Below are 23526 nucleotides of genomic sequence, written 5' to 3' on the forward strand. Positions count from 1 at the left end.
AAACCTAAAAGGAGGCCGAGCGCAGGTACTTGGAATCACTGGGGTGGGGAGTCCTGCAGTTCAGCAGGTTAAACTGCGAGTAATGGAACAGCAGCGTCACCTGCGTCGCTTTTCGGCTAGTGAATGGCGGCATCAGTACAGTGCGATGGACAGTATCCGTGTGTACGTAGCTTTCAGTAGCAGTGAAACGCCAGCAGGCTCTGAAAAACGGCCGGCATGGCCTGCCGCAGCGCAACAGACGGTGGCACGGCACGACGGGGAGAAACCAACCTACAACAGATGGCGCCTTTAAATGCCACTGCTGGATCTGGGTTCTAGAACCGGCTGGCGGGCCGGCGGACGGAGGACGAGCGAGCCACCGCAGCGAGCACGGCGGAGCCGGAACGCTCCAAAATCAACCTACCGAGTACCGATACACCCGGGGTACCGTGCCGGCAGTGGCGCAAAGCCTCCGCCACGGATCGCTCGCCTCGTCCCGTGACGCCGTACGTCCGTGGAGGAGCGCGCGGTGGACATAAACGCCATGGCCGTTGCGCATGAGCTTGGACCAGCAGGAGTTAGTTAGCTCCGCGCCGGTTACTGCGTGAGCTGAGTCGGTTGGGCTCGAGGACAAGGGAAACACATCGACAGCTCCATGCACTCACTCGCTCGAGGCTCGAGCAATAACCGTCCGATGGTTACGGATTGCTAGTGGCCCAGTGCAGTGCGGCCGCCACCCCAGCGCGTGTGTGCTCCTCCGGGCCGGCGCACGCATTGACCAAACAAAACCGTCGCGCCAGTGTGAGGCGGACACATGACAGGTCGGCCACGTCGGGCATTGTCACGCACGCCACCGGTCGCGTCCCGCGGAAGCCCTCCGCACCACCACCACCACCACCACCACCAGGCAGCACCCCGTGGCGTGCCCAGGCACTTTAGTGCGCGCGCGCCGTGGCAGCCCGGCCCCACGTTCGTGCCGGCCGCACCGAACCGAACCAGTGGTTCTCCCGTGCATATAAACAAGCGAGCCCCGGGTGGCATTTGGACGCGCAGGCAGGCACATCCGCGGCGCGCAGCACAACAGTGCGCGGTCACTCACTCGTCGCTGCCACCGCGCCCACACACATCGTCGTGGCCATGGCTTCCCCTGTCCTCCTCGTCGCCGCGGCGCTCTGCCTCTGCGCGTTGTTGTTCGGAGCAGGGGAGGCGGCGGCGAGGGGAGCAGCAGCGGTGGTGGAAGCGTCGGCATTCCGCAGCAGGGCGACGGCCCCCAACATGGAGGTGAAGTTCGACTTCTCGCCGTTCCTGATCCAGTACAAGAGCGGCCGCGTGCAGCGGTTCATGGGCACGACGTTCATTCCGGCGTCCATGGACTCGCGCACCGGGGTGGCCTCGAGGGACGTCGTCGTGGACAACCAGACCGGCCTCGCGGTGCGTCTGTACCGGCCGAGCCGCCGCGCCGTAGCCACCGGCGGCGGTAGGCTCCCCGTGCTGGTGTACTTCCACGGCGGCGCGTTCGTGGTGGAGTCGGCGTTCGACCCCGTGTACCACAACTACCTGAACGCGCTGACAGCCAAGGCCGGAGTCATCGCGGTGTCGGTGAACTACCGCCTGGCGCCGGAGCACCCGCTCCCGGCGGCGTACGACGACTCGTGGACGGTGCTGGCGTGGGTGCTCGAGAACGCGCGGAGCGGAGGCGGGGACCCGTGGCTCGCCAAGCACGGCGACGCCTCCCGCGTGTTTCTCGCCGGTGACAGCGCCGGCGGCAACATCGCGCACAACCTGGCAATGCGCGCGGGCCAGCAGCAGCAGCAGGCCGGCGCCGCCGCCGCGAGTATCAACATCAAGGGCGTGGCGCTGCTGGACCCGTACTTCCTTGGCCGGTACGTGAGCGGGGGCGCGCAGCGCGCGTGGGACTTCATCTGCGCGGGGCGGTACGGGATGGACCACCCGTACGTGGACCCGATGGCGGCGCTACCGGCGGAGGTGTGGCGGCGGCTCCCGTCCGCGAGGGTGCTGATGACGGTGTCGGACCAGGACCGGCTCGGCCCTTTCCAGCGCGCGTACGTGGACGCGCTCCGGGCTAGCGGCTGGGGCGGCCAGGCGCGCCTCTACGTCACGCCCGGCGAGGGCCACTGCTACTTCCTCAACAACCTGGACTCGCCCAAGGCCGCCATGCATATGGCCACGCTCGCCGCGTTCATCAACGGCAGCTAATAGCGAGCTCACCAGGGCTCTCTTGTCGGCAGCCAGCGTGGTAGTGCTACTCCGATCAGCCCTGTATGTAGCTATAGCCGTCGTCACTAGTGAGTGGTGACATCTGTAACGACCATCATATCGTATACTGTATTTTGTCAGCGGCCGAGTGACCAGAGAGATGTCCTTTTTTACCTTCTTTGTGACCGCAGTCACATGTAACTTTCCAAAAGTTTATTACTGCGGCCGGGTAATGTACTACGTCGGTTTCACTGGAGCTTGGAAACGGAAAGGTGATCCATTAATGGACAGGGAGGCTACTGTTGGCTGGCTCGTGCTGCACTGCTCCACGCGCGGCGGGGGGCGATCACTCCGGCGACGGAATAGCCAGCCGCGCCGACCAGCGCTTGAAGTGTGCTGTGTCCCTGTCGGCCGCGCCTTTCGGCGTGATCTCCCGGCCGATCGACTCCGGCTCGGCAGCAGCAATCAGGTCGTCTTGAGCTCGTCAGTAGACAAGTTTATGGGAGGCTGCTATTCTAGGACTGGGTAGTGCGGTCTATAGAAGACTTTGGGCCTGGGTCGCCTAAAGCTGGGCGCACTGTCGAGAAGAGTCATGGATTATGGACCATCAAATGCTACTACTCACCAAGTAGCGGCTGGGGGAGAAATTTACGGGCAGGCATGCTGTAGGATCATGATCCATTTTCTGCATTAAAGGTGCTGGCTTTTAATCGGATGGCACGCACTTGTAGGGTATTCATACAGCTTTGAACCGAGGTCACCGCACTTGATCAAGCTCTCCAAGTGCTGCCGTGGTTTGTGGACGTCGCGCTCACTCTAGTGACCACTTTACTGCTGCTGCCACCATGGATGCTCGCCCCGTTGACAATCCACATTATGGCTATAGTGGCTCTGACTCCTGATCTTGTTTATCGTGTACTACTGATGGAAAACATGGACTGGAACTGTACAAGCAGAAGCTGTTGTGACATGGGGCATGTTCGTTGGTTGGTTTTCTGGGCTGCCTGATGCTGGTTTGATGTAAGAAGAAAACACTGTTGGCTGGCTGATAAGTCCTGGCTAAAACCAACAAGCGAACAGGCTGGTGAACCGTAGAAAACGGACGTCATCGCCGGAGAAGTCGATGCCACCATGGAAGGCACCTCTCAGAAGAGACGAGGCCTCAACGGGGGTACGCTCTTGTGGGCATCACCTCGACCCCCACCTTCTTGGCAATGCACTGTCCTCTGGCTCGTGATATTCTGGATGCTTCCAAATGTGACGTTCTTTTCCGTGAATTTGGTATTGTGTTGATGTGCTGCCTGATTGGTTGATGATTGCGTATCGAATCCGAAGCTGGTGAGACAGTTGCCACAGCCCGTGCCAGTGCCTCTGCCAGTGCCACACGCTGGACCAGCGGATGATTTTTACTGCCAAAAATAGGGAGAGGGCTCTCCTGCTCTGCTCGTCTCGTACAGCTGCGCAGCTAAGCTCGCGCTCTTGCTGCCGTTGACTCCACCACATCTCCCGCCCCCCGCGCCTTCCATGGGTCCGGACGCCGAGGTCGGCTTCGACTTCTCGCCGTTCCTCATCCGCTACAAGAGCGGCCGCGTGCGCCGTCTCAGCGGGTTGCCAGGCGGGGCGCGGATCGAGGGGATGGTGCTCCTGCACCCGTACTTCCGCGGCGGGGAGCTGTTGCCGTCGGAGGGCACGGACCCCGGGTTCCTGCAGAGGGCGGAGCGGTCATGGGGCTTCGTGAGTAGTGGACGGTACGGGATCGACCACCCGTTCATCAATCCTCTGGCTTTGCCGACGGAGGAGTGGACGAAGCTCGGCTGCCGGCGTGCTCTGGTGACCGTGGCCGAGCTCGACACGTTGAGGGGCAGAGGCCGGCGGTACGTCGACGCGCTGAGGGGAAGCGCGTGGGCAGGGGAGGAGGCTGTGCTGTACGAGACCCAAGGCGAGGGGCACGTCTACTTCATCGACAAAGCCGGAGGCGACGGCGAGAACGCGAAGATGGAGATGGCGGCCGTCGTGTCGTTCATCCAGCAGAGCAGCTAGGTATAGGATCCATCTGTGTCGTTCATCAAGCCAAGGCTTTTGTGGGATGCAATGCAATACTCTACTTTGCTTGGGTTATGTATTTCCATTTCTCCAAAGTGTTGTGCAGAGCAAATAATGATTCCATGCCCAATTGGAATGTTACGAGAGTTCCCCACGGTTGAGTCATGTTGTTCGTTGTTTCTTTATCGAAAGTTGCAGTGGTTATATGATTTTCCATTGAGAAATGGGGTCAGATGATGACGACGAAACGGGTCGGTGATCAAATCGGCAACAACCATGGTATTGGCACTACTGATGTAGTGTGACGGTGAACCATCGGTCGACAGCTACTCACTCGTCCTAAAAAAAAGCATACATCTCACTTTCGGAGAAATTAATTTTTTTTTAAGTTAGATATGTCTAGCCATTAACTGATTGATTTAGCCCCTCTCATGAACTGAATTTTTTTACGCATTTACACCATCTTATAGCTATATTTATACTGTCTTATTACTATATTTACAATAATTTATTCAATGTAATTTATTGGACGTGTAATTTGGGGATAACACAAGACCTTAGACATATGCCAAATTTTTAAAAAAAAAATTACAAACTTTTTCTATGGATTCCAAATACCGGAGTAATATATATCAAATTGTTCACAAATATCATCAAATTGTTCAACTCTCGCAACTAAAAAGAACAAAGCGTGGACACTTTTTGGTGCGACATTCCAACATGGGTCCATAGTCCTGCCCGTGCGATCCCATGAGTCGACGCTCGTACGCCCGTGCCCTCGTGACAAAAGGAAAGAGCTCAAAAGGAAACCTCGCTCCCGTGATTCGTCCGCCCGGCGGCAGTTTCGCTATACCACCGATCTCGCGTGGCCATCATTGCCATCGCGCGGGCGCCCTTATCCTCGCTCGCGCCCTCGCTCCACGCGCGACCGGCCACAGTCGTCCACATCTGCCACGCCCCCATCGTCGCCCTTAGCCCGCCGCGTCGCCATTCCATGGCATCCCCTTCCCCCACCCTATGGATCGGGCGGCGCCCCCAACCCCGCGACCTTCCCCCACCCTGATGCGCGGCCATGGTGGCCCTCCCCCACCCCCGACGACAGCAGCGGTGGCCTTCCCTCACTGTGACGGACGGGGCAGCAGGAGTCGACGGGCCGGTGGCGAGCATCATCGAGGCCGGTCGCCGGGGTACAAGAACAAGCCCAAGCCGCCACCGGTGGTCACGCGGGACGTGGATCACGCGGCGCCCATGCGGCCGCACATGCTCGAGATACCCAGCGGCGGAGCGCGCGGCGCCGTGGCATCGGGATCTGCGTGCTCGCGGGGACGGCCGCCGTTGCCGACGTCTCACTCCGCCACCCGGGACAAACAGGAGCCCTTTTGCTTCCTCTTTGCCACAATAGAAGGTGAGGCATGCGTGGTTGTATTTTCAATTTGTGCTCAGTGTACGATTAGTCACCGATTTAATATCCTTCAGTCCTTAAGTGAATCTCTCAATATATGAGTGTCGAGTTTCATTCATTTTTAGTGTTTTCCATTTCAGAGATTCAGTTATTATGAATAGTGTTTTCATTTTGTGCCTTTTCAATTTCAGAAATTACCTCAAACTGAAGCCCTATGCTTTTTTATAAAAAAATCAAGGTATCCTGATCCCTAATTGTTAGAGTCGGATTACATTTTTGTTCTGCATTTCACGTATTGTAATTCAACAATGCATATGTTTACTTCCACATGCCATTTGTAGTTGGTTGATTTTGTCAGTTATGAAGAACTCAGATTCATTTTTAAATTCTTGGGTTAACAAAGACAGCTACTTGATACTTTACACATTGCCTTTAGAGTATGACTCACGGGTTATGGCATTGGAAGTAGATGAGAAACCTACATAGGATTACAATGACATTGGAGGACTTGGGAAACATGTAATTTGTTTTGTACAATTGATGCATAGACTGTTAAAGCGACACTATGGTTGAGTTTATACATTGCAAGCAGTAAAATGATGTTATGTTGTGACACCGATTCAAGAGCTTGTGGAAGCAATAGTGTTGCCAATGACACACAAAGATTGATTTCAGAAATTGGGTATTCATCCCCAAAGGTGTTCTTTTGTATGGACCACCACAAACTAATGCCACAGTTCTGAAAACTGGCTGTCCACAACTTATCCCGATAGGTAATTAAATTTATGAAATCAATATTTGTAACATCCCATTATTTTTATTTGAAATATACTAAAATATCATATAAATGCTAGGGCTCCTAAAACTAACCATTTTAGCATTTCACTTTTTTCAGTTAGCCTGATAAACAACTTGCAGTTTACAGAATTCATGCAGTGTGATTCTACACTGCAAACTCACTCTTTTCTTTTTGGGATGTATTCCTTTAGACATATTTAGTATCTCCATGCTGGGTGGTAATTGATGTTATATAGGATGATTATTAGCATCAGATTAGGATATATATTATTTGTCTGCAGTCAATTAATTTATACTTTTTTTGTTTCATTCTGCAGCGAAGTTAGCGGTGATAGAGAAGTGCAAAGGACAATGTTGGAATTGCTGAACCAGCTTGATGTATTTAGCGGTGATGAGAGGATAAAAGTTTGCATTGAACCTTCAACTTAATAGTTATTATTGTCTTGATGCTTTGGCTCAGGTTCTGTTCAATTGTGGTAAAAATACCTCTATTGATCGTGATATGAATGAAGGTCTGAGCTCTGATAAGGAAGTAGGTCGGTTAATATGAATTGATGCAAATTTTCATGTCATATGATTGCATAAAAAACACAACAAAACTGATTACTCAACCTTTACAAAAATAAATGTATTTTGTAGCTGTAATTTTTTTTTGTTTCATACAATATTTAGTACTACAGGCCAAGTTATTAACTAATCACTATAATATTTTTTTTAATTTAGGCTATTATAATGATGTTGTACACAATATTTTTTAATCTTATTCAATTTAGGTTGTGACTTCAGTGGCCAAATGTCTTCATATAATGTTCAAAACAATTGTTCTTGATTGGAGCAACAGAGCTACAAGCTCCGGTGAAAAAACCAGTCATGAAATGCCAAAGGGCAAAATCCTTAGTACTGCCTATGGGAAAAATCAAATATTTGATTTGTTGTATATGTCTTGTGCAGCGTTTGGTCTTGTAAATCAAGATATCAATCCAATTTGGTTTGACGTGGCGTGAGAAGGATTTAGGTATTGGCAGATCCATGTTATGCAAGATCATTTAGACTTGGCAGATCGTGTGGCAAGTTATGTTCACCTTTGCATACTGTACTGATGGCTCAAGTAATATATTCAGCAGTAATGGTCCATAATTACTGGAGGCATGTCTATATTCATCAAACATTTCTTTGGCTACTGTAGTCAACCCTAACTTCGTTTTTGTTGTACCGAGCCTTTTTGGTTGTGGTGTTATTGTTGGAGAGTATGATAGAACCCTCAAGAGTTTCCTATGTAAGTTACTGTATTTCATAGTTATAACGGCGTGAGTGCATAGGCTCTTTGTGTTAGTTTTTATATGAATTTGGTTTTCTATCAGTTGCGCTCATTTTCAGTATGGATGGCATTGTTTTTAAGTAGCATTGCGCTTTAGGAGTCTTGTGAATTTGAAATACATAATGTTTATTGACTTTACAAACTTGAACAGAAATACTTCGGTGCTGCATTGGGGAAGGGAAGAAATGCTGCAAAGACGCTTACAATTTTTTATTTTGTTCTTAATGCTCTCTTTATTTCTTGTTCTTCTGTTGCGAATGCATAAAACATAATCAAATAAACATTTATTGCTTATTGTAACATAGCTATTTGCTCAGCAACATTGGCTAGAGTGGGAGCGCATCGTGAGGAGCCACGTAGCGCTAGAGCGGGAGGAATCCATGAGGTGGTCATAGATGCTTATATTAAACTGCTGAAGGCCCGGGAGAGTTTGAAAAAGAGGCCAGGAGGTACAATTATCTTGAAACTACGTGCTTAGTTGCAATCATGAAGCGGTATGCAGAAAAGGATGAGACCAATGAAGCCAATTACCCTAACCGTGGCACTTCACAGTGTCCTGGTTTAGTTCAAAGGGTGCTAGCCTACTTGAAGCATGACATGGTAGCATTTTTTTTAAACGATCGATTGGTCTTTCATTATCAATTTTTTATGCCTGGTAAAATGTTTATTGTTTGATTTGATAGGTGTTCTTCCAATAAATGTTACAAATACACATTGGTACCTTGCTGTTATAAACGCCGAAAAACGTGAGGTCCAGGTGCTAGACTCTTTGGGCAAGATGTTCAGACGTGCTGACCTCAATAAAATTGTGGGTATTTTTTAACACAGCTATTTGTACATATTTTATATTTTAGAAATGTTAATTGGTTCGTTCTTCTATGAACAAATAGCGAGGTGGATTGCGGAAACAGATAGATTTCATATTGGAGGAGACAGGCCCGAAAGAGCACAAATGGCCCGAAAGACACACCCGCGCTGATGTATGTCAGATACACTCTTGGATTTACCTTGCAGTACACGGACGCAGTCAATGTACATATTTCTGGATGGAATGAGGATGTCTTCAAATAAAAATTCAGATGGGAAAAAAACATTGCCGATGACATAGATGGGTAACTAACTCAGAGTCACTATGGCTTGCAATAATAATACCTACGATTTATCTATTTCTATATATCGCTGATCGTGAATCTTGCCATAGACACTTAATTGGATATCTTATTCTATAGTATATGTCTACGTGAAATAGACAAAAAACCACACATATTTATACGGTGAGTATAACACTTTGTTTTAAGTTTTTGTGGAAGATTTTTCAAGAGACGTGGTATTATCCATGCGACATGCACTAATATGGACATATATACTCGAGCCTGTGTACAGGATGGTTGGAGATGCGACGGAACTTATTCGTGAATTTATTGGCGCACGAAAGAAATGGATATCGGAGATTTCTTTCTGTCGTTATAAAACATTATCTTAGACGCATCATGAAAATGCCTATAAAGTAGAGTTGGTAAGCCTATGATGCCGCGCTCTCCGTGACTGTTAATTTTACAAACTTTGCTTTTTGGATTAACTGTCACTTTAATGTTGATATTTAATTTTTACAGTATTGTTATCTTATTATGCGATCCGTGTATTTTTAGTACAAATTGTTAGCTATTCTATAGCAACTTACAGACACGCTAACTAGTAAACTTATAAATTTACAAATGGAATAACAGAAGCAGAGAACAGAACTGGTAGCTCAAACCCCATTGCCCATGCAGTGTAAATAGTACGTCTAGAGACGACGATGAGTCACGCCTGTGTTACGTACGGTACGGAGACCATTTTCTTTCACCGTCATTTCATACATACTCCGTAACTGTAGCTCGTCTCTGCCTAGCTTGCTTTTGTTTACCTCGACATGACATGCCTAGCTAGCTCTACTGCCTGCTCGAAGGCACGCACGAGAGAGGCCGTGTAGCTGTCCCGAGCTCTGTCTCTCGGGCTCTCGGTCTCGGCCAGTTGGAGGACACAGGACAGAGGCAAAGATACGCCAGGAGGTACTCATCCACTGCGCGGCTGGACACTGCGCGTACAGGGGAAAATCGGTTGACGGGGAGGGCTAAATCAACCGGTTCATAGATAACCTTTCTGTTTAAGTTTGATAAAATGTATATAAAAATATACTAACATTTATGATGTATAATAAGTAGCATTAGATTAAGCATAGAGTATACTTTTATAATAAACTTATTTAAGAATACAAATTTTGATACTATTTTCGATATTTCTAGTCAAATTTAAAAAAGTTTAACTCTCGAGAAGTGAGATATACGTTTATTTTTTTGGACGGAAGACCTAGAGAGTACTACATGCGTATAGACGCCCAAGAATCTGTTTGATACCAGAAATACTAAAAATTAGGACTATGTCATCCAAAGACGAAAACAGTGAGCCCAGCCCCTGGCACACAGCCCTCGCTCCCTCTTCTTGCTTTAGGGGATGTTTGGTTCGAGCTATAAACAATTTAGTCACTTTTAGTAACTCCATAGTTACTAAAGAGAACTAAAGTCTTTTTAGTAGCTTTTAATCATAACGTTTAGTTAAAAAGTTACTAAAATAACTAAAAACTATTAAATTTAGTAGGTAATAGGCGAACCAAAAGCCCTACTCTCCACCGGAGTGTGCCGCCGGAGCCCCGTGCGGCCATGATGACGACAGTAGTGGGGCAACAACTGCTCCTGTTGGTTGCTTCCCTCCCTATCGCGTTGGGCCAGATCCACGACGGGGGAGAAGCGAATCCGGTGTGCTGTAGTCCGCAACCGTTGTTTTTCTTGCGTTCTTCCTTGTGCGGGGTTCTAGCCAGTGGTTCGTCATTGAGCTAACGGTGGGCGTGGCCACAGTCTGCGTTCGTCCACAGGCCTGCTGGTGGGTGTAGTCATAGCTTTCCCTCTCTGGTGGAGGCGACCCGGAGATCGAGACGTGCGGTGGAGGAAGGTTGCAAGGGTGGTGCGTGGTGGTCGCCGGTGACTCAATCGGATCTAGCTCCGCTACAGGCAGGTCTGGCGTTTTCTCGCATAGATCTAGCACCCCTATGTTCGGAGCTTGCCATTGATAGTCACGATGGAGGCCACAAGGGTTGTCTTGATTGCCATTAAGTGCAAATTTTGACCATCAACCATTGGTGAATAAACAATAATAAAAGGGGTACAAACATGGTTTCATGCATGGTGCAGAGGCAAGGCCGCCGGAGCACCCGGACGCTGGTGTAGCAACTTTGTATTTGGAGAAGCGCTCGTAGTCATGCCTTGAGAATGTAGGTAAATGGCCAAACCTCGTTAAAAATATTGTGCCTCTTTATTGTTGCCGCTTGTCTATTTTCTTCTATATTTTTTACGGGATTGCTATCTCTTGCCCATGTGTTTCTTTTGTTGGTAGCACACGATTTTTTGCTGCGTTCATCTGGCGATGGAGGGCTGGGAGCCACTGCTACTGTTTGTATTTTGAAAGTCGCGCCGGGTATCCGATGGGTCGCGTGGCTCCCTCTCTCCCTCTGTCCCAGAGCTCCGAAAAGGAGGAATAAAGAACTCTCCATTTCCCCACTCGCTCCCTCTCTCCCGCTCGTTAGTGGGAGTGTGCGTGCGGGGCTACTAGCGCCGCTAGGGTTTCCGCGAGCACATCGCCGCCCGGCCGCGGGCGATCTGGGGCTCGATCCGGCGCCCGCCCTGACTCGGGTTCGCGGGGCGAGGGCATGGAGTCATCGCTGCGGATGCTGCGGGGCTTCGCGCTGCAGCGCCACGAGCAGCGGGTGGACCGGGACCGGGACCGCTGCCGGGGCCACTCCACCGCCGCCGCCGCCACGGCGGCGGACGAGCTCCTCGCGGCTGCCCAGGTGTGTGGACCTTGCCTCTCCCTTTCGCTTCGTGGGCGAGCGAGCGAGCCGGGTGGGTGGGTCAGTCTGTTGCGGGTGTGGAGATCTCGCGGGGGAGCTCCGGTTCCGCTTCTGGTTTTCCGCAGCAGCCATCACGGGTTGATGGATTCCGCGCGATTGGTTTTGATGGCCGGTTTGTAGTTCGGTTGTTGGTGTGTGAGAGTGTGGAGCATCGTCGCCGTGGGGATTGCATAAGAAATTCTAGTGTCCGGATCTGTGCTCAATTTCACAACACACGGTTGGATGTCGTTGGGATTCCACGGGGAGGAATGAGCTTTGCTTTGGGGTTGTTTCCTGGTGCGGTGGGAATCGTCCGCTCACATTTGGTTTAGCATAGTCTTGAGAGAGAATTTCCTTTGATCTGCTAGTGGCGTGATTTCAGCTCAACTTCTGTGGTTACTTGGCAGAGTCATGTTTGCTTTGGTTTTCATTGGGAAGCATTTTCTCCTGTTCAATGAGGTGGTAATCGAGTGATTATCATGCATCGATGCTTGTGTGTGGTGTCGCTTTGGTGGGAGATGCATTTATGCATTTGGCAGGTCTTTCTGCACTAGTGTAGTGGGGGCAGCAGCAGAACTCGTGATACTTCTGAATTCCTTATAGTAAATGAAAGTCGCATTTTGCCCAATTGGGACCTTGTCTAATCTAGTTGGATCTGACAAATGGGTGCCCCATTCCCAATCAGTTTGTCCACAAGTCTTCAATTGTTCAAAATTGAACTATTTTGTGTGGGTGTCTTAAAAACAAAAAGCAATGATAACCTAGCCCTGCTGTTTACCAGCTGTATAGGTTCATCAGAATACCATAATGGATGATGTTAAAACTTCTCTTGGTTCAAGTTCTGGGTCTGCTTCCTGCTAGTTTTGTTCTGAATTGTTGCTTTCTTTGACAGGATATGACAGATATGAGGAGCTGTTACGATAACTTGCTTTCTGTTGCTGCAGCAATTGCAAATAGTGCATATGGTAATTTTCCTGTCTAAAGCCCCCCATCTTCCCGAGACCCTTAATTAAGTCCATTTTTCCCCTTATATATGTCCAATGGCATTTCATGGAAATATTAGTTATTGGCTATGTTTTCTTTTATGTTTATTACTTAGGTTTGCACGTTGTTTTTTAATATAAAATAGCAATCGCCCATCTCTCTAAAGATCACGCTGAACGTATTTAGAACATATTTCTCCTAATGATTTACTTAATCAAGCAGGAAATGCAAATCTTAAACACCTTAATTTCACCTAGCTGATATTGTGTTTGTGTAACCTCACTTCATTTGTATTTGTGAAATATTAACGTATAGATGGCGTTATATGCAGAGTTCTCTGAAGCACTTCAAGAAATGGGAACTTGTTTGCTTAAAAGAGTTATTACACCAAATAAGGATGGAATAAATGGTAATTATGTCATGTCTTGTTTTTTTTCTTTGTGAACATGCTTGTTTTGGTAATTGATGGCAATGCATGTGCATCATTATAATGCTTATTCTAGATTATGATAGATTATTGTCATTAAACTCATTAGAAGGGCAGGCCTGGTGCAGCGGTGAGAGCTGTCTCACTGAGTCACCAGGTCGCGGGTTTGAAGCAGCCTCTCCGTAGATTTTGCGGGGGAAGGCTTGCCTCGGTTTTTTTCTTTCCCAGACCCCACTCATGTGGGAGCCTCCGGCACTAGGTCTGTCCTTTTTTTTATTGTCATTAAACTCATTATCCTGAGGGTTTCAAAGCTATTAACTTGATATTCAGAAAGTCTTATACCAATGCCTGTATGGGGTCTCATGTCTATATAAGTTTTGGAGTCTCTTTTACAAATTTCCAGTCCTTTTGTAAAGTGGTGCAATTACTCTAGAAAAGGTATTTGGGTTTGGATGATACTGTTAATCCTCTTGTGATTGTTTGTCACAAAAAGGAAAAAAAATGCCATGTTACAAAACTTAGTTGAATAACCTCATGGTCTTGGATCTGCCGTTAGGCTCTTCAAGGAGGATGAGAGTGAGTTAACCAAAAATAAAATTACACTAGACATCTTCACTTCTGGTCACTAGACTGTCTTATTAAGAAAAAAAAGAAGACAAAGAAATATAACAAAGAAATATTTGTCTTTGTTTTTCTATAGTAAAAATTGTATTCTGTTAATTGTGATTGTGCCAGCACACACCTAGGACCTTCCTTGTTCTAAAATGTAGCTAATAATGGCATAAATGATCCTGTGATTTCAAATAGATGTTCCCCATCTCTTTGTTTTGCAGACTAACTCTTAAATATTAAGTCTTAAGTCACCATAGTGACCATTTGTCTTTATACTATGTGAGGGTGATCATGTAAGACTGTACCTTTTTCTATACTAGGTAACAGAAACCGACTTTCTATGTCCCAGTTTGTGAATCCTGGTTATTTTTGTGAAATGTTGCCAAAACTTCTTGTTCAAGTTCCAATTTGCATGCTTAGTGATATCGATATTACTCTAATGAATACAGAAAATGGCATCGGATTTCCTGGATAACTACATTGTCCTGGCCGTTGGAAGAGTTGGCTTAAGTACTGATTTGATTTCCGAGAGAGCTGAGTTTGTGCAGGAGGTAGATAAAAGAAGCTACCTGATGGATCTTCTTCATGCACAAAGAGATACAGGAAAGGTAATAATTCACTATCAGTTTTTTGTTCTCATAGTTTATATTTGTGTACTCATTTTCTTGTATCTTTTCTGTTGTACTAAACTCTCATGCTTGTCCTTGTGGAAACCAAGAGGGGTGCTAGATTATGATTCTTGCATCTTTTAACTGTATGTTGCATATACTATACAAGAAAGCTGTGTTTAGTATCCATTTCTTGATTGCAGATCTATAAGTAGTAAATTGCAATCAGCAATAATGTAAATTGCAAGTATCGGGCACCGCAATTGTAGTTCTGAGCGTATGCAATATGCTGGTGTTGAACCATCCAAATATTGATCTTGGTCAGTCCCCATGCTTCTTTCGTTTGCCTATATTTGTTACACCATTTGTAGGTGCTTACTACATCTAATCTATATATTTATCCCTCAAATTTTGAAGCTAGGAAATAAAGCTTCACTTGTGTGTGTGGTTAATGGAGGAGAATGGATAATACTTTATCTATATTCATGACAAGCAGCCAACTCCCAATAGTGTATGATGTCATCAAGTTCAATTATTTGGCTTGGTTGTTACTATTCTTCTTGTTGGTTTGTAAATAAATATGAGCATCCTGTCAACTATCGACTGTGTTCGATATTCTGTATTTTGTAAGATAACATTCATAAAATTTTTTACTTCAGAAGATAAATATGTCAGATATTTTTCTTGTCTGTTCTGCTTGAAGCTAAAACAACAACATTTTGGTGTGTTCGGTATATTAGTCTTTGTCTGTCCATCCATTTTCTCATCTTAATGCTTCAGCTGATCTGGCTTTGCTTGGTTATGTGCAGCTTCTGTAGGAGTGTCCTTGTGCTATGTTATATTCTACTTTGCTGTGACACAGACTTTAACCCTTATTGAATGGTAATATAAGCCTCTATAGGAGTGTCAAGTGCCAACTTTGTTCTACATGATTAGGTTATCTGTATAAAACTGCTATATATTGGAACATTGTTAGAATGTCATTTACTGATATTTGGGTAATTGTACTTATCACTCTATCTGTACTACTTGGAGTTTCATAATTGCAATCACCGATAATATAAATTGCAGATATTGGGCACTGCAGTTGTAGTTCTTAGCATATGTAATTTTAGATCTAGGCATATTTTAATTTAAGGTTTGTAACATCCTGCTCATTACAAGTCATCCTTGCTGGCTTTACCAATGTTGTGCATGTCTGCTTTATTTCCTAGTAGCAGTAGGTGCTGATGATGAATGCAGCTTTGGTTTCACTGCCTCACTAGGTTCTCAGGACCACACTACATCTTTCCTGTGAACCCTATTTGCTTTAGAAAACTGACAGTAAGCGAAAGGTATCTATTTGTCTTCCTTGATTTTTTAGGTTAACACCAGCGGATAGTTTATTGATCTGGCTGAGATGGTGGGTCGAGTTGATTTTAACAAGACAGTTGAATACTTGCAGTAGGACAAGTGGACTGGTTGGTTTCCTGTCAAGTGGCACATTATGAAGGACATTCCTAACAGCTTGTTGAAGCACATCATTCTTGAGTATAATGAAAACAAACCAGTTACTAACAGCAGACACACGCAGGAGGTGAGTTAAGTTGCTTTCAGTTTTTCTCTTGTTTTATCAGTTTCTCCACTGATTGTTGATGGTTTCACATTGTAGTAGAAATTCTTGATATGCATGAATCAGGAAGTCAGTACTCTCTTAAGATAAATGGAAAATTGCTATGTCTAACTCTTTTAATGTTGCGGTAGCTAAGTTTTCCCATATTTTTTCATGGTGTCTGCAGGTTATCTGTCTAACTCTTTTAAGTGTTATCTGTGATTTGTGCCAACACATTTCATTTTTGTTTATTGTGGTTTGTGATTTGTGCCAGCACAGACATTGCCCTTGTCTTTTCATAGAAAAAAAATTGTTATTTGTGATTTGTGCCAACACATTTCATTTCTGTTTATTGTGATTTGTGATTTGTGCTAGCGCGGACAATAATTTTTGTCCTTGTCCTTCCATAGAAAAAATTGTTATTTATGATTTGTGCCAACGTATTTCATTTCTGTTTATTGTGATTTGTTCCTGATGTCGTAGTGAATTCATCATGCAGGCAGCGTCTTGAGGCAGTTCTGCTAGTTCTGCTAGGACTAGTAAAAGAAGGTGAGGAACAGCTGCAATAATGTGGTGGTTTGGTTGTTTTTGTTTTGGTTCACAATTTTGTTGTTCTGAATCACTCAGTCTGCTAAACATGCAGGCAGTGTCTTGAGGCACAAAGTGCAGTTCACCTGGAGTAACCATGAGGATAATGCCGAGGTATGTATGTCCAGCCCTGAATTTCGTGAACTTGCTGTTGTTTTTGTTACTCCAAACCAGCTATGTAAATTCATCACTCTTTTTATGTACACATTCTGTGCTGTTTAATTGTACTGTGAGCAGGCTCCACATTCATGAGCTGGATTCTGTATTCATATACATATACAGTATAATTACATTAACAACATGTAGTATTTTCACTATTTGAAACATGCAATTTTCATGTTCTTGTTTTGTAATTTTTGAAGATCATAATCATTGTGTATTTTTTTCACCGAGAACATCTCATTATGTGTGAGTAAATATTTTGTTTCATAGTAATTTCATCGATATAATGCATTACACTTAATCATTTTTTCATGTTCTTTGGATGCTATGCTGGAAAGATGGTGTCATTTGTTTTTGAACTCATTCCCCGTCTAGTTTGGTGAGTGCCTTTGGTTGGTGTTGGTCATCAAATTGATTGTAAAACAGGTGTTGATGAGATTGATTGGCGCTGATGAAACCATATACTCGAATTTCGTGGATACATTGCATTGGTTAGAAAACACAGATGTACTAGAAATGATTGTGGATAAATTTAGCTCATCAGTAAGTACACTTGATCACTCAGTAACATAGTGTTATACGACATTTGTTGGGGACTAAACCATGTCATTATTAAGCTTTGGTGTGTGTAGAGTGTGTGGGTGTTTGGGTTCTTGTCCTATATTTTCTTCTTAATAATAATGAACCGCAGCTCTCCTACGTTTTCGCGAAAAATGTCATTATTATGCTATACTTGCAGTGGTTATGGAGGTTGGTTTGTTGTCTCAGTAGAATTCATATGTTTTTTGATATATTTCTAGTAAAAGGCTCATATCTATGTTGCCTTGATCAAACAGGACTCTCCTGAAGTGCACTGTAACTTGTATATTTCTTCCTGACCGTTGGCTAATGTTTTATGCTACAGCCATCCAACTTCTCTTCGTGGGAGGGATAGCGATGATGACGACTTCCGAGACAGAGACTATGATGTGGCAGCACTTGCTAATAATCTGAGTCAGGCATTTCGATATGGGATATACAGCAATGATGACATTGAAGAGGTGATTTTCGTTAGTTTTTTAGCAAGATTTTCTTGAGTTTTGAACATCATGTTCTTTTGTAGCATGCTATAATTTTGTAGAGTGGTATTTAGAAAAAAAGTTGTGTTCAATTTCTGAATCTGTTATAATATCTTCACTGTTGCTATTTTACAACTAAACATTTCAACCATGTAAAACTAAAACCTTGGGATTCTCCCAGATAACTGTAATATACTAATATTACCTTCATTACTAACATTATAACGTATTTCATGTTTGATTATTGCAGGCACAAGGATCCCACGAATGAGATGATGAGGTATGCTTACGGTACTACTTAATAATTGCAATTAGCAATGCTGTAAATTGCAAGTATTGAGCTCTGCAAATTTAGTGCTAAGGACATGTAATATGTCTACTTTCAAGGGTTGACTATTAGTAAGGAAATCATTCTTCCATAAGAATCCTTCCAACTTTGTTTACTTGGGTGGTGTGTAGTGGGTTGTACATGGTGTAGTTTACTTGAGTGGTTTTTCACATTTTCTAGAATTGCGTAATGTCTTACTGGGCCATGACTTTTCCTTTGTTTATTCCAATTTGTGTGGCCAACACCATAGTTAAATTAGTAATAATGCTAGTATTTTTCTAATAGCTAGAGGCAAATCATTACTGAAGCTGCACTTGCAGGTCAATGCTCAGTATCTAGCCCTTGAAAGTTGATAGCAGAGGCAGAAGTGTCCTTCAGTATTGTTGTTGATGTGTCTTTTAAGCTCTGTAACCTCATGCAAAGCTAACCTGCGCTTCACATACAGTTTACTACCATGTTTCAGAGATTTCAGGCTACATCCCTTAATAATAATTTAACTAATTCTTGGTAGGAGGCCGTTAGAGATTTTAGACATTTATCTTCAGTGCTTGTCATAGATCTGCTAGATTTTTAGACATTTATCCCGACACATTTTAGAAATTTGCTAGTACAGGATGATTGAGTCCTGCACTAATGAAATGTAATAGTTTAGTTTGTTTTTCTTTCTTTCTGACATGTGCTACAATTTGGTAGGTTGATTGAGTCATGTACTCATTAGTTGTATACCCTCACAAGTATGGTTTCATTTCGAGGACTCTTTGTGAAGACAATGACCCAATGGAAGTGTTGGTTCTGTTGCAGGTTAGTCTTCCTCGTTCCACTTGTCTTTGTCTTGTGGGGGCATTTGTGAAGAATGTAGAGTGCTCACTTATTGGATTACAAGGTTCTTGTTTCTATTCAAGGATAGCTAACATTAGTTCTCTTGTAGATATATTCTCAGGCAGTTAGACTGACTAGCCGCTCTATAGTTGAGTGAACTGTAGTTATTTGTGAATGTTTTTTTGATATCATATGAGGAGTGTCATGGCCTGCTTTGATAAGCAGGTTGGATTAGTGGTGTAGATGTCGTCCAAGTTATTTAGTGATTTATTAAGGTGGATTATGTATTTATATACATATAAAGTATAATTGCAATAACAATATGTATTATTTGCACTATTTGAAACGTGCAATTTTTATATTTCTGTTTTGTAATATTTGAAGATGATATTCATTGTACATTTTTTTCAACGAGAACATCTCACTATGGGTGAGGAAATATTTTTGTTATGTTAATTTCATCAATATAATGCATTACACTTAATTTGCATATAAGATTGTGCAAAATCTATCAGCATATGAAATAGTAATTGGGTGCTCTGAGCTAATTTTGATTTGTGGCAGAGTCGTTATTTTGTCAATAAGCTTGTACGTGTGTTTACTAGGCCAACAGTTGCTAAAATGAGCAAAACTTCAATTAGCGGTTATCGGTTTGTCCGCTCGTTAGGCTTCGGCGGGTCTGGTAAGGTTTGATGGGTTTGATTCATGGACCTGTTAACATTGCTGCGCACAGAAACAACCAGAACAGAATTAGACGTTGAATCCAGAATTCATGTGCTAGCTTTTTAAAAAACACATGGTTTTTCCTCTATTACAATTCGTGTATTTTGGAGCTAAAAAACACCCATGTGCTGGATGTTCCCAAAACACACGTGTGTACAGTAGTGTTCTTTAATTAATAGATCCGTTAGGGTCTAACAAGTGGTATCAGATTCCATGGTTGGAAAAACCTAAAAGCTTAGGGGTCATGTGATGATGAGAGCCCGTGAATGTTGGACCATGACGTCTGAGTGAGGGAGTGTGAATTACGTCAATTAAAACTAAGGCCCAAAACCAACATAAAAACCTACACTAGTTCTATCTAGATGTGCACTAGGTTTTTCTTAGTGTTGCTATATCTAATATAAAAATATGTTTTGCACCCTAAGTTCAATGCTTCTCAACTAACCTAGCAAGCTAGACTAGGAAGGTGAAACTCACACTAAAGTAAATTTGAAAACATAAATGACATAGAGAACACAAACTCTAGCATGACGATGTTTTTCACAAGGGATCGGAAAGCTCACACTTTTCATTGGTCCTCATTATATTGGAGCCTCTCGCATAGATGCCCTAATCATCATTTAAGCGCATATGATGACTAGAGCACAAATAAATGAGACTTAACTCAACTATAGCTTCCTCAAGCTCCAACTCTCTCCAAATGGTTGGCCAAGGAGGTATATATAGCTCGCAAGCACAAACTAGGCGTTGGGAGCTTAGGCTGCAAAAGCCAAACGCACCAGATAGTAGCTCCGGTGACCCAGAGAAATCTAGTTCCCTCTGCGCACCAACTAGCCATTTTTGACCATCATGCCGGTGCATTCTTAGCTACACCCACAGCCACTGGAGAAATCTGGTGCACTTTTATGCCTTTCGCATGCAACATCTAAGCTCTAGTTCATGCATCTAAAAGAGATCTGGTGCTCTCTTCAGCTTCATCCACCGTGCCACTATTGTAAATCTCTTTTGGTCACTCTTGTAGTCTAGTAACCCCATTGAATTATGTTGTGGCTGCTTCTTGGACTGTTCCCACCAGGGAACTCCGGTGACACCACCGGAGAGCTCCGGTGCACAACGAAAGCTTGGGCGCACCTCTCCGCTCATCTGAGTGCATTTATTTGTGTCTAATTTTCGAGGCTTCACTTGTAGGATGTCTTCAGTTTTTTGCACGTCTTCTAGGGTATGCAATGCTCTCTTTAATCTTCATTTGAGGTGTCGAGTACTCGATCTTCACCGTAGCCTACCTCAAGTACATCTCTTGTATCCATAAGGTTAATTACCTTGCATACTAGTAAACATAGTTAAACCTAATGGCTATGTTGTTAGTCAACCACCAAAATCACTAAACTCTTGTCCATGTTTCTTACATCAAGTATTTCTTTTACAATGGTATATTCATGCAGTATGCTATGTTTGCTGAGGTGAAATGCACTATTTTTATTACATGTAAACAAATCGTCCATGTTCAATCAGGCAATTCACTGTTCAATCTGGGACTAAACTTATAGATAATCAATGCTTGCTTGCTTAATGAATTTTCTCTGTTCCCTCTTTCAAATTTGGTTGAGTTAACCACCAGTTTTTCTGGTTTTGCATAAATTTCTGTTGCATGTGAATTAACATAAATCCATATGCTATTTATTAGTATATATTTTCTTGCAATTTGAAGCAAACTTGCTTTTCTGAGTTGCTAAATATTTGCTCCAACTAAACAAATTTGATCACCACATGTGTGAGTTTTGGTTGACGAGGACTAAGAAATTATTATTGACATAGATTAGAGATGAACTTTTATATAGATGCACGGTAGATGCTAGGTTTGATGAATACCACATGGCCTCCAACTTTTTGGCTAGAGCCCTAGATGGCCCCGAGTTTATCAAAGCATACTAATTTCCAATCTCAATATTTAAACTATCCACGGCATTCTCCACAAAATATCATACTACTATTCTCCTCACTAGCTTACCATCTAAACCTGCAAACTATTCACGTCATCCGTGACTAAATGCCACATTGTTTTTCACTAACTTTCAATCTCTTCACATACAAGATGCAGCAACTATATTTAAGAAAAACTCCCCACAGCAATGGGGGTATCCTTCTAGTTCATCCAATTCTGTAATCACGAGGATTGGAGGATCTAAAGCTTAGCATCACAACCCAAAGAGGGCACGGATGGACCTAATAGAGCTTGGGCGTTTGACGACGCCATGAAGGACGCAATGGCTGCTATCATCTGCTTCGTCTTGCCGCTACCGTCGGATCTACTGAGGAAGAAGACGTGCCTCTCGCCTTGATCCTCGTACAGCACGGCCTCGTCCCCTGCCCACGCGCTGGCCCTCAGCGCCTCCACGTACCTCCGGCCTCTGTCCCGCATCCTGTCCAGCTCGGCCACGGTCACCATGGCACGCCGGCAGCCGAGCGACACCCACTCCGTCGCTGGCATCGCCAGCGGATTGATGAACGGGTGGTCGATCCCGTATCTCCCCGCGCACACGAACGCCCACCACCGCTCCTCCGTCTCCAACGACCGGCGGGGCTCCGCGCCCTCGGACGGCACGAGCTCCTTGCCGCAGAAGTACGGGTGCAGGAGCACCATCCCTTCGATCCGCGTGCCGCCGGGCAGACCGCTCCTGCCTGCCCTCATCGCCACGTTGTGCGCGATGTTGCCACCGGTGCTGTCGCCCGCGATGAAGAGGCGCGCGGGGTCGCCGTGCTCGGCCAGCCACGGCTCCTGCCCGGACGACGCGCGGGCGCAGCTGGCGGTCGCCACGGCCCAGCCGAGCGCGGCCCAGGCGTCGTCGTAGGCGGCGGGCAGCGGGTGCTCGGGCGCGAGGCTGAAGTCGACAGACACGGCCACGGCGCGGGCCGCTGACACGAGCGCGTTCAGGAAGCGGAAGTACTGCGTGGAGAAGGCCGAGTTCACGGCAAAGGCGCCGCCGTGGAAGTAGACGAGGAGGGGCAGCTTCGTGGATGTACCGAGGACGTCGTTGGGAATGTGGAGACGCGCGGCGAGGCCGGTGCCGACGTCGATAACAATGTCCCTGGAGGTGACGCCGGTGGCGGCGTCCGTGCCGGCGTCGACCCTGCGCGTGCCCATGAGGCGGTGCACGCGGCCGCTCTTGTAGCGGATGAGGTACGGCGACATGTCGTAGTCCACCTCGGTGTCTGGATCCATGGCCAGAGGCGCAGAGCCGGCAAGCCGATCGCCGAGGGGCGCCAAGACTGGACGAGTGTGTGTGACGAAGCAAGCACCGTGCCATTTAATCCGTGCCGGTCTTGCGTGAGTGTGAAACACATGATTGCACGGAGTCTTTACTCCCTCGGTCATAGTAGTATACGGAGTATAGGAGCAACAGCCGGCTATGATTGCACGAATTCCATGGTGTTTGGTTGGGGAAACTGTAACGTGATTTGATTACTGATGCTAACAGATCCCTTGACTACTTAGTTTGTTTCAGCCTTCGGGTGGAGCCGTGCGGGGTGCGGGTGGGGCCGTGCGGGGTGCCGCGAGGGGCGTTGGCAGAACTCGACGACGACGCTCGCGGCACCGGACTACGCCGGTGAGGGACGTGAGCATGGGCGCGCCTGCCGACTGCACCGACAGCATCGCTGCTGCAGACCACTCCTCCGTGCTAGATCCACTGGTGTTGGAGCTGTGCGCGAGCCTTGGCCCCCAAGCGTGGGTTGACCCCATGTTGGAGGAGACTGCCGCTTCGCTCATCCTGACAGCAGGAGCACCAGCGACTTGGTGCCCGCCTCCTCCACCGGTCGTCTCTCAGGAAATGGAAGCATTGCTGGTGGACACCCGTTCTTCGGTGACGACCACCACGCACGACACACGAGAAGTCTCGGAGGACCTATTGTTGGAGGAGGTTGCAACCTCGTTCGTGGCCACCAGTGTG

The 23526-nt window shown here is 45.8% G+C and overlaps 4 protein-coding genes across 5 annotated transcripts; 3 read left to right on the forward strand and 1 right to left on the reverse strand.

Moving 5' to 3' along the window:
- Positions 1 to 1031: 1031 nt before the first annotated feature.
- Positions 1032 to 2773, forward strand: LOC136473179 (tuliposide A-converting enzyme 2, chloroplastic-like). Its single transcript, XM_066470858.1, has one exon. The coding sequence runs from the start codon at positions 1117 to 1119 to the stop codon at positions 2194 to 2196; it is 1080 nt and encodes a 359-aa protein (XP_066326955.1). The 5' UTR covers positions 1032 to 1116; the 3' UTR covers positions 2197 to 2773.
- An 819-nt stretch (positions 2774 to 3592) lies between these two features.
- LOC136473181 (tuliposide A-converting enzyme 1, chloroplastic-like) lies at positions 3593 to 4382 on the forward strand. The gene has a single exon (XM_066470859.1). The coding sequence runs from the start codon at positions 3721 to 3723 to the stop codon at positions 4234 to 4236; it is 516 nt and encodes a 171-aa protein (XP_066326956.1). The 5' UTR covers positions 3593 to 3720; the 3' UTR covers positions 4237 to 4382.
- Positions 4383 to 11372: 6990 nt separating this feature from the next.
- On the forward strand, positions 11373 to 18542 carry LOC136473182 (uncharacterized protein At2g33490-like). 2 transcript variants are annotated; one of them, XM_066470861.1, is made up of 10 exons: positions 11373 to 11640; positions 12572 to 12644; positions 12995 to 13072; positions 14152 to 14310; positions 14514 to 15192; positions 15674 to 15886; positions 16401 to 16450; positions 16545 to 16603; positions 17556 to 17691; positions 17960 to 18542. In XM_066470861.1, exons 1-4 carry the CDS (start codon positions 11500 to 11502, stop codon positions 14175 to 14177), a joined length of 318 nt encoding a protein of 105 aa, XP_066326958.1. In that variant the 5' UTR covers positions 11373 to 11499; the 3' UTR covers positions 14178 to 14310; positions 14514 to 15192; positions 15674 to 15886; positions 16401 to 16450; positions 16545 to 16603; positions 17556 to 17691; positions 17960 to 18542. The 2 variants fall into 2 exon arrangements, with proteins under 2 accessions (XP_066326958.1, XP_066326957.1); XM_066470860.1 differs by lacking the exons at positions 17556 to 17691; positions 17960 to 18542 and having other exon boundaries at positions 16545 to 17531.
- Positions 18543 to 21761: 3219 nt separating this feature from the next.
- LOC136473183 (2-hydroxyisoflavanone dehydratase-like) lies at positions 21762 to 22799 on the reverse strand. Its single transcript, XM_066470862.1, has one exon. The coding sequence runs from the start codon at positions 22797 to 22799 to the stop codon at positions 21762 to 21764; it is 1038 nt and encodes a 345-aa protein (XP_066326959.1).
- Positions 22800 to 23526: the final 727 nt, after the last annotated feature.

Source organism: Miscanthus floridulus, chromosome 8 (genome assembly GCF_019320115.1).
Source record: "Miscanthus floridulus cultivar M001 chromosome 8, ASM1932011v1, whole genome shotgun sequence".
Classification (NCBI taxonomy): domain Eukaryota; kingdom Viridiplantae; phylum Streptophyta; class Magnoliopsida; order Poales; family Poaceae; genus Miscanthus; species Miscanthus floridulus.